The 13,187-nt window shown below is 39.9% G+C and overlaps 1 protein-coding gene across 3 annotated transcripts in view; it reads right to left on the minus strand.

Annotated features, from left to right (window-relative positions):
- FUS5 (Proteasome component (PCI) domain protein) overlaps positions 1–4,459 on the minus strand; it is a 133,169-nt gene extending 128,710 nt beyond the window's left edge. For 2 of the 3 annotated variants that reach the window (XM_087666402.1, XM_087666403.1), the window contains exon 1: positions 4,202–4,459. In XM_087666402.1, coding sequence (XP_087522528.1) covers positions 4,202–4,360 — 159 coding nt within the window. In that variant the 5' untranslated portion in view covers positions 4,361–4,459. The remainder of the gene's footprint in view (positions 1–4,201) is intronic. The other variant, XM_087666401.1, reaches the window with a different exon arrangement.
- Between the last annotated feature and the right edge of the window lie 8,728 nt (positions 4,460–13,187).

Here is a 13,187-nt window from a genome sequence, read left to right on the forward strand (position 1 = left end):
TAAAAACAGCTTCAGCCCTGTTAAATCCAAGTCTTGGGGCTTCCAATTTATGGCACGCTTCTCGAGGCTATTGCTAAACCCTGATTTCTACTACAGATTAGGGTTTGCACAACCTTTGGTGATCTCAATGCTGAAATCTTTGGAGCAAGGCTGTAGAAAGGCTAAGAGATGAGAGAGAATACTGAGGAGAGAGAAAATTCAAACTTCCTTCGCAAAGAACTGAAGAAAATCTGTCATTTATTGTTGTTGCCCTATCTCAACAACTTGTAGATGCAAAGAACTGAAGAAAATCAGTCATTCACTGTTGCTGCCCTATCTCAACAGCCTATAGAAGTCGTCACCTACTGTTGATTGGTCTTCTCCTGCCCCTAGCTGCCTCAAAAGGTTCTCTCATGGCTGCAAATCAGACCAGTAGCATCTCTTCCCTCTCTCTTACAGGCTGAATACACTAAAAATGTCTCTCTTCAACCTCTAAAGACGTTTTTCAATCTTGCATGGGCATTTTTTACAAGTGGCAACCTTCCCAAATGGTTTTTCTAGCATTATCCATGATTAAATATTAATTTTCTATCTTTAAATACTGAAAATCAGTCTAATAATTATTTCAGAGCCTTAAAAAATAATCTAACTGGCCAATAATTAAATTGGCTAGGCAACTTCCATTCTGGAGTATCTCTGCGTCATCTTTGACCATCAGATTGGTGTTAGGTACCATTAAACGCCACTTCTCTAGTGTTGCCAACTGACACTTATGGCCAAATGAATAATCTAGGCCAACAACTAGCACCAGATACCACCAAGTACTTGTGAGACATAACTTATAGCAACTTTTGCCTTTGACATCCCATGATTTCCTCTGGTCTCGGGCTCATAAATTTACTCTAACCCTAATTACAGCTCACATGTGCAACATTTACTTAACCATATGATTAAAAATTATTCCACATGTTAAGTGAGGTTTCAAAAATACATATCTTCATGACAGTGCACCACCCTAGACAGCTTATGCCTATAAATAGGCAGTCACTTCATTCATTCCCACACCTCTTCAATCATTCTTCATCACCTTCTTCAAGCACCACTACTTCCCTTCTCTCACCAGTCCCTCCCACTACCCTCACACCCCTTTAAGAGAATATTGCGGTTCATGGCTCATGGCCGCCTTCACCCTTTCTCTTCTGCTATAGGCGCCTAGTTTCATCATCAAGCCTTGTATTTAGACCATCTTCCACTTAGCGTCACCATCATTTGCTTGGCGTCAGCACCCTTTTCCATTGCCTATCACAAGGACTACTAGGACCTACGTTTTTGCAACTTAGCTTCTCCTCCATCACCTCACATCACTTGTCTATCACAGGGGCCACACAAACTTGCATTTTTGAAGCTTGGCTCCTCCTCCATCACTTGGGATCACTTGTCTGTCACAAAGACTGGTAGGACTTGCGTTTTTATAGCTTGGCTCATGCTTCATCATCTAGCGTCATTATTATCCACCTAGCATCAACATCTGGGCTACTCTCCTTGCGTTTGACAACTCCAACACTTTAGGGTTTGCATTTTGTTGCCAAGGTCACTCCTCAACATTAGAGGACTGTGATTCACTCCCTCGACAGCTAGTGATCATCTTGCATATCTCCGACAGCATTAGAGGACTACGGTTCGCTCCCTCGACAACTGTCCTTCACATTCGAGTGATTACTTTGATAGCCCACTACGCGAAGGATTACATTTCGCTCCCTTCACTATGCAGATTTCCCACAAGTGTTGCCACCTAACTCAAACAGGACAGTGCAATTATCTTTTGAGCTTCAACTATGTTGTATTGGCTTTTCTTCTCATAGCACAATTCAGTGCATCATCACCATATTCTTGTATTTTTTTAGTTTCTCTTCTCTCTCAGTGTTTGCCATACACTGTGTTACTCCCCGCAAACCCTACTGTCTCTCTGCATCGTTGCTTATTTTAACCAGTATCAAAGCATGCCTCTTATTTTTTACAGCTATCGTCCAACATGTAGAGGCTATCTTTGCTGCGTTTCCGGATCTATCACGAGTACAACAAACTCTTCCGCTCAACACCTCTGCCTTGGTCCTCAAGACATAAGAGTTTGGGTATAATTTTCATTCCTGCACGGTTTGTTTGCTACATGAGCATTGTATATTCAGCATTCAATTATTCATTCAGATTTCCAATGTGTTCATTGTCCATGAGTTACCCTAACCCTAACTATGTTCTGTTGAGTTTATGCTTTGTCGTACACTTTCATTTATGATTCTTAGTTAGGGTATTTCTTCACAACACCTTCTTCCACTGTTGTCCACACCCTTTTCTAGAGAATATCTCAATTTGTGGTGCAACCAGCCTACCTCTAGCTAGCAACCTATCCCACCCTACTTCAATCTGCCTTTGCTGATCACAACCAGTCTACAACCTTCTCTCAGCATTCAGCAACTGTCACCATCAGTCTAGGGCTGTGTCTTCACTGTTCAGGCCTGCCAACAGCTGATATCAGCATCTATGGCTATCACCTAGCCATCATGGGGCAGCAGACAGCTGCATTTTCAGCACACAGCAGCAACCTTGACATCAGGCATCGTCATCGAGCTGCTACCCTGACTAGAGATCTGCATTTTCAGGGTTCATTGCAGCTGTCATGCATCTTCATTCATGTGCAGGCATCCCTGCTGCATACTGCCAGTTTCAGTCTGTCCAAACTCCATTGTCTGCATTTACAGCAGCTGATCGTTTCCTGAGGCTGCTGACTTTGTTTCGAAATCTATTTAGAGTATGACACACTTTTCAGTTCATCACTACTCCAATCCAACCAAGACACAGAGATTCAACATTATTGTAATCAAATTAGCATAGTTCAAATTTGAGTTCTACTGTTTATCATTGTGTTACTTAATATTGTCATATACTTGTATTTACTTTCTTTGTCTGAGTATTTCTTTACACTTGCTGCCCAAAGGAATGTGTTTCAACTTTTGCTTGCTGATTGAGACTCAACCTGCCGCCACAAGAGCTGGTGGCTGTTGGACAGTCCCCTGCTAGTTGAGCTTCCCCAATGCATCTCATTTATAATTATCCATTCACTTCGAACTTGTAAGTTTTTGTCCTTGTTCATCGTTGTCAAACACATATGTGTTTTCTCTATGCCAACCCTATCATTTCCTCATGCAATCATCATAATAGATCCAAGAAGGTGAAGCTATTGACAAATAGCTTGAGCTCTTGGGATAATTATTTATTGGTAACATGATAAAGTAATGAGGTTTACTATGTACCTCTACCATCTTGAGCCATGGAGATTGCAAATCTGATGGATTCAGATACCATGTGACTATGAGAAGCATAGTATTGACTAACAAGGCTTGTCTCTTCTTTGCCCATCATAATGACTTATAAGGTCTGTGACTACACATCTACTAGCAATATAGTGATCATGAGTTGTTGCCTAGTATCTTCTAGTCATGGGAAAGCAAGCACTAATGGGCTTTGTGGCAACAGAATTTAGGAGTTGATCCAAGGGAGACATATATGTTTAAAAAAGAGAAAGATACAAATTTTGTATGCTCCAACAAGGCCAAAATATCTATGAAGTTATTTTACTTTCTTGTAGTTGAAGGGTGAGATATTCATCAGGTACTTCGTGTGTTAATTACATGTTTGATGACCCTTCTCAGTAGAATAGAGGGTCTTAAGCCTATAATCATGGAATAAGCAAGACTGTGTGGTCTTTCCTTTCCCTTTGGGCTGTATTGACTTGCATACAGTGACTAGTTTTTCCGTCCCATCCACGGACTGGTAAAGGTTTACTTACCATCAACCTGTAGCCTTAGCCATAGCCTTTTATATGACGGATTCTGTAACAAGATGTTGAACTCAAAGTTCCATGGGAATGCATATACATCATTCTACTCGTAGCATTCTGTGTCAGGTAGTAAATGTTTGATGCAACCATGAGAATTTACCAAATCTTTCCTTGGCATCCGTGCACCAAGTTCTAAGCTTTCTTAAGATAGAAACTAGCCATGCCAGTTAAAGCTAGTTTTCATACAAACCGCGCCAAAGATAAACCTAGAAGTTCTACTGCAACTGTTCCTCCTGGTTTACGACAGAAGCAATCCATGTTTCACAGATCTTAAGGCTGAAATTTCTTTTTAAATGAAGAAAGCGTGCCTCAAGGCAAAGAGGTTACCTCAAGGACGTGCGGCATGGAGAGAAGCTCCGCGAAGGCGAAGAGGGAAGGATGGGAGGTAGCATGCGTGATGAGTTCTGCAGCGGCTCGGCCTCGGGCCGTCTTCGCAAGAGCAACGAACTGCTCCAGGAGCTCCGATTGTTTCTGCTCGATCTCCATGACGATGACGAAGGTGGTTCGCGAATAACAATGCAAAGCGAGCTCACCCAATGCCTCTTGTGGTTTGTGTGCGCCTGTCTGTTCTCTTGGCCTGCCAACCCCCCCCCCCCCCCCCAAAAGGCCTTTAGTGGTGATGTGGCACTAATAGTGTTTAAAAAGTTACCAAAATCTTCTTTTGGTTTGTAGAAACTCTCAAAATACCCCTTAAATTTTATAGCTATTACTAACATATATAGCCTTGTATAATTTTTTGCTCTTAAGGGTATGTAAACACACATATACATAAACTATACTTCGCGTACATAAAACACTAGGTTGTTTTGCGATAGTTTTAATTTCTTAAAGTATCCCTTAAATTTTATAGACATTATCAACATAGCCTTTTATATTTTTTTGCTCTTAAGTGCAAACAAACACATGTATACATAAACATATACTTCGCACATAAAATGCAAGGTCGTTTCATCGCAGCTTCACATGAAGATACCATGAAACGGAAAGCGAAGATATTGCAGTGCAACTTCACTCAACAATTAATTTCTTGTCTTTCTCTCTCCTCTCTTTCCTCTCTCTCTCACTCTCTCTCTCTCTCTCTCTCTCTCTCTTCATTCTCTCTTTAATTTTTTTTCTCTTTTAAATTTTATATTTTTCTCTATGTTTATATTCTCTCTTCTTCTTCTACTTCTCTCCTCAATTGTCATCCCCTCTCTCTCTCTCTCTCTCTCTCTCTCTCTCTCTCTCTCTCTCTCTCTCTCATTTTTCTTTTCCTCGCTTTCTCTCTCTCAAATTTTTTTATCTCACTCTCTTTTCCCTCTCCATATTTTTAATTTTTTCTCTATTTTTCTCTTTCCTCTCTCCCCCTATTTTTTCTCTCTTAAATTGTGTGTGTGTGTGTGTCTCAAGTCAAAACTGTCCAAAAATGTTTTATTTTAAAGGGCTTATTTTTTTCCTCTTTTCCCCCGCTCTCTTCTTCTTCTTCTTCTTCTTCTCTCTCTCTCTCTCTTTCAAAGTATGTGAAAAACTATGCTGAAAATTTCTAAATTAAAAAATCTTTTAAAATATTTAATTAAATATAAAATATAATAGATTTTTTTAATCTTTTAATCTAATTGAGAGAGAGAGAAAAAAACTTTTGATTTAAAAAGGGGAAGAAAGGGTCGTTTGTGAAAAGTTTGATTTAATTAAAAGAGAGAGAGAGAGAGAGAGAGAGAGAGAGAGAGAGAGAGCCTGCACATGAGAGAGAGGGGGGTTTAATTAAAAAGGGGAGGTTTGGAAAGGGGGTAGCTTCAAGAAGCCCTCTGGAGGTTCAAGGCCTCCCAAACCTACAACCAAGAAAAGAAAAGAGAAAAAAAGGGAATAAAATTTAAATTAAAGAGTTATATTTTCTATTCCTCTCTCTCTCTCTCTCTCTCTCTCTCTCTCTCTCTCTCTCTCTCTCTCTCTCTCTCTCTCTCTCTCTCTCTCTCTCTCTCTCTCTCCTTTTTTCTTTTCTTATTTCTCTGTATCTCTCTCTTGGTTTTTTGTTCTCTCTCCCTCCTCTTTATCTTTCTCTCTCCTCATTTTTCTTTTCCTTTCTCTCTTTCTCTCCTCTTTTTTATTCTTTGTATCTTTCTCTCAGTTTTGTTCTCTCTCTCTCTCTCTATATATATATATATCGTTTTTTCTCTTGCTCTCTTTTCTCTCTATATATTTTTCTTCTCTTTATTTTTCTCTTTCCTCTCTCTCTCTCTCTCTCTGATTATATATATACAGATGATGAGACAACCAATATGCCCTCACATCCAATGCGTGTATTGTGGCAGAAACTGCCTGCTGCCAGTCAATGTGTTAGGACCCGAGGTCTCAACCTTGCACAAATTGCAATAGGTTTGGCCATGATACCTTGCATTGCAGGCTACCGAGGAGACTCCCATACTCGCAACCATATGGACACTATTGAGCTTCTGTTTTGTTATGTTTTCCTTTTGTATGAGGGGATGGAATAATGATTGATGGAGTTTGAGATTGTTTGGAAGCTTATTGAATGATTCTTGATGGTTTTGAAAGGTTTTAGCTTAGATAAATGCTTTCTAATGACATTCTATATGGTTCTATAGGCCCTCTGTTGAGCATCTGTAGAGCCTCGCTCTCTATTATATTCTGTTTTGTATGCCTTTGTAAGTGTTATGTTGAACGGATGTGTAGCTTGGGGAATTTTTCTAAACTTGGAAAGAGATTAATACAATTTTAAAATAGCTCAAAGAAGTGAAAGAAATAGCTATTGAAGACTTAAGTAAAGACTAACGTGACAGTTACACTGTTGAGCTACGAAGGGGCACTGTAATGGCTTTGGTGACCTTTCATATCAGACATACCTCTTTGGAGGGGTATCCACGACCAAAGACAAGTTATGAATTATTCGTCTTAATGATTCCATTTTACTATTGAGAGAGAGCATGTGTGAGAGATGTAGAGAGCGAGAGATAGCCAAATCTATGCAAAACAATGTATCTAGGAGTGAGAGATTGTGAGAGAAAACTATAAAACTATTGAAGAAGAATACTATTTGATGATTTCCATTCAAAGTGGTATATTCTCTTGTGTTTTCATGGTCTCTTGATAAATTCTATGAAAAATATGAAGAATGTGTTGAAGTTTTGTTGTGATAAATCCATGTGGGAGAGTTGTTTCTATGAAGTTGTGTGAAGAATTGAGATGTTGGTGTTCTTTTCTTTGTTGTGGTCACATAAAATAGAAAAAGAATGCTTGTTGATGATACAATATTGATTTTCTTGTTGTAGATTCCCCGTTTTCTTGGTGTTCCTCTTGGGGCTTCAATATTAGACACCTTCCTTGAAGAAGAGAATTTCACTTTTGGGGGTTGTCATGGTTGAAGGTGTTAACATGTGGATGGTTTCATTTACATTAACTGGTCTAGCTAGTGTTGCCAACCAAACTTGGTAAACGCACATTGCAAAATTGGATAGAGATTTGTGAAGCCACTAAAGGCATTCCTTGCACTAGTGAATTTCACTTATTGGAGTGCTATGGTTTACAATGTTGACATATGGACGACTTTAGTTACTTAAATATTCACTTTGTTTGGAATTTGGGCAAGTTTGTCAAGCATTGGTACTTGATTGGCAACTTGGATATTACTCACAGGTTGGTTCATCTCACTTGTTAATTTGTGTCTCTCTCCCCTCTTTGTGGCATAAAGGTGGGTCCATGAGATGGACTTACATATGGATAAGGAATCACTATGTCCACTCCCTCCATGCATGCTTGTGTACTTACATGTCGAGGGATTTTTAATTTTTACATCTAGCAAAAATGAAAAATTACATAGAGCCTTGTTGCAAAGAATAACATTCTTCTTTATTTATTTGTTTTCAAGGGGCAGAGGGGAGGGGGGGTATAAGAAGAGAGAGCTAAGTTAATAGCTACTTACATTGTGTTTTTTGTCACATCTTCGGACTATCTGACTCTTACCACACATGGTTGGGATATATTTTATCTTTCTCTCTCTTTTTGTCTTGTATTCCTAAATCCTCTGCGTGTGTGTGCATGCGTGTGCATGCATGTGCACATGCAGGTGTGTGTAAACTCACTTCAATGAGCCCCACACATGTGGTTGTTTGATACATTCTCAAATCAACCATGATGTATGGATCACCTATTTGGACCCTAAGAAGTTTGGATACATACTTATGGATGTAAATTAGGAGACCACAAATTATAATGCTCTTGTGGATAATCTATGGAAGCAAACCATCAATGCCACATGAGATCATCAAAGTACGGTTCGCAACACCTCCTATGATGTTAAGGGTTCTTTTAAAGGCCATCATCTTTATACACAAAGGATGAGCTATGCATCTAAACAAATTTCTCAATGTTTCATTAAGAGACCTAATCTAGACATATACATGCCACATGAGATGAGAATAGCTTGTTGAGATATCGAGCTCCACTCATGATATGCCAAGGTGACCGTTGTGCATTTATGTCACCGACTTGCTAGCTGGAGATGCGGTTGGTACACCGCCCATGAATAATAGCTAGATGACAGCTATCCGTATCTACTCTAGTTCATGGCTCAGTTAATATGCCACCTTAATTAGTTGAGTTTGGTTTGAGACCCATATATAGGGTTCTTCTATTTCTCTGTACTAGAGTTCTTTTGGTTTACACAACTAAGAAGAGGAAAACTGTTTTCAGCCTCCACCTTTGTGTGTATTCCCCCATTGTGTAAGTGAGAAAGCTACAAGTGAGACTCCTTCCTTCTCTCCCACAATCTTGACATGGTATCAGACCCTGGTTCGTGGTAAGGAGCTCAAGAAAGCAAACCAAGTTCACGGCGTTCTGGTAAGAGGACCAGTGTTGCTTTCATTTTTCGAGTTTAGGAGCAAGTCTCTGCAAGTAGCACAACCGGAAAGTGCAAGAGGGCATTGTCTCAGATTGAGACGCCCTTCGTGGTGTAGCAAGAGGGCAGTATATGCTGCGGGATAGGGCTTTAGCCCTTGGTTGCTTTGTTTTTTTTATTTGAGGCCATTTCGGGTCATGTTTTGGAGGCGGAAGTTTTCCACACGCACTCAGGAAAATGCCATATTTTTTGTTGTGCGACCACTGCTCTACAGGTCGGTGAAAAGTTACCGTAGAAATTGCATCGTATGCCTGTGCGCAGAGACATTGGGAGTTACAGAATCATCCTTGTTGCCTGTTGATGCAAAATCGTCACTAGGAAGTGACTGTGTGGTCAAATACCACTTTCGTCAGTTTTGCAGATTTGCCCTTGTGAGGCTAAAGCTGTGTTTTTTGCAGTGACAGAAATTTTTGCAGTGTTTTGTAATGGCATCTGATTCTCTTTCACAAATTGTCACTGAAAAGCTTGACAAGAACAACTTCCAAGCATGGAAGTTTAGAATGACTAATTTCCTTATGGGAAAAGGATATTGGGAATTCGTTGTAGGAAACGAAGAAGAACCAGTTCTTCTTGATGTTCCCAATCAACAACAAATGCAAGCATTTAAAGGATGGCATGAGAGAGCCAGAAAAGTTATGTACTGGCTGTCTATCAATATTTCAGACTCTATGATTGTGCATATTCAGGATGCAAGTATGCCAAAGGAGGCATGGGATACTTTGTCAAAAATGTATAGCACAAATATGCAAGCCAAGAAAATGTAGCTCAAGCAAGAGTTGCACAATGTGCAAAGAGAAAGTATGAGCATCAATGACTACCACATGAAGGTGAAGAAGATTGCAGATGCACTTGCTTCCATTGGGTCGCCAGTGGAATATGATGATTTAGTTTTGAGGAGTTGATTGCTCTTCTAATTTCTGAGGAGCAGAGAAATGGTGGTGCATCTTCTTCAAGAGGAACTTCAAAAGAAGTTGTCTTCTACTCAAATGCTGGAAGAGGTAGAGGCAGAGGTAGAGGAGGCCGATCTGGAGGCCGTGGTAGAAATCAGAATATGCAACAAACTCAAGAAAACCAATCCTATGGAGGAGGACGTGGTAACTCTAGAGGCAGGGGGAGCCAAAGAGACCAAAATGCAAACAGCAATGTTAAATGCTACTACTGTGGTAAAATGGGTCATATGGCTAAAGACTGCTATAAAAAGCAAAATGACATCATGAATGGAAATTTACAACAAGGGAATTATGCATATTCTAGTAGACAGGGCGATGACAGAAATGAGCATTTGTTTATGGTGCAGCACATGACCAATTATGTGACAAGTGTAGAAGAAAGCAATGATGTGTGGTATGTTGACTCAGGTGCATCAAACCACACGACAGGTCATGCAGAATGGATGCAGGATGCAAGGAAAATGGAAAAACCAGGATTTGTGGAGACTGGTGATGATACTACACATCCTATTGTGCAGATTGAAAAAATTCATTTGTCTATGCAGGATGGGAAAAAGAAATACATGTCGGATGTATTTCATATCCCGAATATCACCAAGAACCTGGTTTCTGTTGGTCAAATGGTTGAGCAGGGCTTGCAGGTCAGATTTAATTCTCATGGATGCTTTGTTGAGGATATGAAAAATAAAGGTCGCTTGATAGCAAAAGGAAAGAAGAATGACATAATGTTTACGTTGGATGCAGACATGCCTGAATTGAGTGCAGCAATGTTTGCACATGGGACCGGGGTAGTTGCAGATATTGATATCTGGCATAAACGCATTGGTCATGTTAATGTACAGTGACTTAAATCAATGCAAGCCCAAAATATTGTTGCAGGATTGCCTAAATTCAAGGTTGCAGAAATGCATAAGATTTGTGAAGCCTGTCAATTTGGAAAACAGGCAAAGAAACCATTTCCTAGACATGTTCAAGAGAGTAAGAAGCCATTGGAATTAATCCACTCTGATGTGTGGACTACTAAAGCTGCATCTATTGGAGGCTGTCATTATTTTGTCACTTTTATTGATGACTATAGCAGAAAAGTTTGGGTGTATTTTATGAAAAAGAAAAGTGAAGTGTTTGGACATTTCAAAACTCTTAAAGCTATGGTTGAAAAAGAAACATGCCTGCAAATAAAATGCCTAAGATCAGATGGAGGGGGAGAGTACCTCTCAAATGAGTTTACAAGGTTCCTGCAGGAGCATGGCATAAAGCAGCAATATTCATGCAGTCATATCCCACAACAAAATGGAATTGCAGAAATGAAAAACAGGCATATTGGAGAGGTATTTCGTGCCATGCTCAACGAAAAAGACTTGCCAGATTTTTACTGGGCTGAAGTAGTTGCTACAATAGTCTATATAATGAACAGGACTCCCACTACAGCAATACATGGGATGACTCCAGAGGAGAGGTATACTGGTAGGAAACCAGATATTTCTCATTTGAAGATTTTTGGTTGCATTGCCTATGTTCATATGCCAGATGAGTTGAGATCCAAGTTGGATCCAAAAGCTGAGAATTGCATCTTTATTGGTTACTCTCTGCAGCAGCATAAAGGGTATAGATGCTATAACCCTTCTACTCATAAGTTTACAGTGAGCAGAGATGTTGTTTTTGATGAGATTAGTAGCTGGTATAAACCAGTAAATGTGATTGATGATGTAGATGCACAAAATGGTAATGCTGGACAGAATTCACAGCAGCAGTCACAAAATATTAGTGGACCTGGAGCGTCCTCTAGCAGTGGTTCACATTCTTTTCCATGGATAGGCAGATTGAGATCAGGAGAATCTCCTCAAAACAATGCAGATAGTGGTATGCAAGTTTCACGAAAAGAAAAAGAGAAGATAGATCAGCCCATGTTTGATGTGAATGCATGTCACTCTTATGTGGATGGTGAATCCAGTGGCTCAGAACAAAGCATTGATGATGAGTTTGATATTTCTTCTATTGTTACACTTGGAGTAAGGAAGACCATGGATGTTTTGAGAGCACCTGGGAGTGAACCTACTTTGCGCAGGACTACCAGAGCTAGGTATCATGTGGATAGGCTGAAATATGATGGATTTACAGCCATTCACTATGCCTATATGGTCAAAGTGATACAGGAACTAGAACCCACTTCTTTTGAGCAAGCCATGGGAAAAGAAAAATGGGAGAAAGCCATGGACGAAGAAATGGATGCCTTGGAAGCAAATGCTACATGGGAATTGGTATCTTTGCCCAAAGATAAGAATGCAATTGGTTATAAGTGGGTTTATAAGGTGAAGCACAATGCAGATGTTTCTGTGAATAGATACAAGGCAAGATTAGTAGTCAAGGGGTATGCACAAAGATATGGCATTGATTATGAAGAAACATTCAGTTCGGTTGCAAGGATGGAAACTATAAGAGCAGTCATTGCTATGGCTGTATCAAAGAGATAGTCTTTACATCAGATGGATGTAAAGAATGCCTTCTTGCATGGTGATTTGCAAGAAGAGGTCTATATGGAGCAGCCACCAGGTTATGTGCATGTTGTTCATCCTGAGTTTGTTTGCAGGTTGAAGAAAGCCTTATATGGCTTGAAGCAAGCACCTAGAGCTATGGCTGTATCAAAGAGATAGTCTTTACATCAGATGGATGTAAAGAATACCTTCTTGCATGGTGATTTGCAAGAAGAGGTCTATATGGAGCAGCCACCAAGTTATGTGCATGTTGTTCATCCTGAGTTTGTTTGCAGGTTGAAGAAAGCCTTATATGGCTTGAAGCAAGCACCTAGAGCATGGTCTGACAAGATAGGATAGTATCTTGTCACTATTGGCTTTTAGATTTCCAAGGCAGATTTCACACTTTATGTGAGAAAAACAGAGAAAGGTATTATGCTACTTGTCATTTATGTTGATGATTTGATTATGACATGTGATAGTGACGAAGATATCCTTCATGTGAAAATGCTATTGAAGCAAAAGTTTGAGATGAAGGATTTGGGAGAGTTGCGTTATTTCTTGGGCATTGAGGTGATTAGATCACCAAGTGGGATATGGCTCTTGCAGAGGCAATATGGATTGGACATGCTGTCCAAATATGGGATGACAGGTTGTAAGCCTATTTCAATTCCTTTGGAGCAGAATGTGAAGCTGAGCGCAGATGCAGGTGAGCTTCTCGAAGACCCTACTATGTATAGACGCACAGTAGGAAGTTTGATTTATATGACTATTACCAGGCCAGATTTGAGCTGTGTTGTTGGATTGGTAAGTCAATTTATGCAGGCTCCAAGGAAACCACATTTGGATGCGGCTAGATGCATACTTAGGTATGTGAAGTCCACATTGCAATATGGGCTATTTTATGAGACTGGGGTTCAGATATAGTTGCATGGATACACTAATGCTGATTGGGCTGGTAGTATTTCTGATAAACGATGTACCAGTGGATATGTGTTCTC

Source organism: Lygodium microphyllum, chromosome 25 (assembly GCF_053477565.2).
Source record: "Lygodium microphyllum isolate KBCC chromosome 25, Lygodium_microphyllum_v1.1.10, whole genome shotgun sequence".
Taxonomy (NCBI): Eukaryota; Viridiplantae; Streptophyta; class Polypodiopsida; order Schizaeales; family Lygodiaceae; genus Lygodium; species Lygodium microphyllum.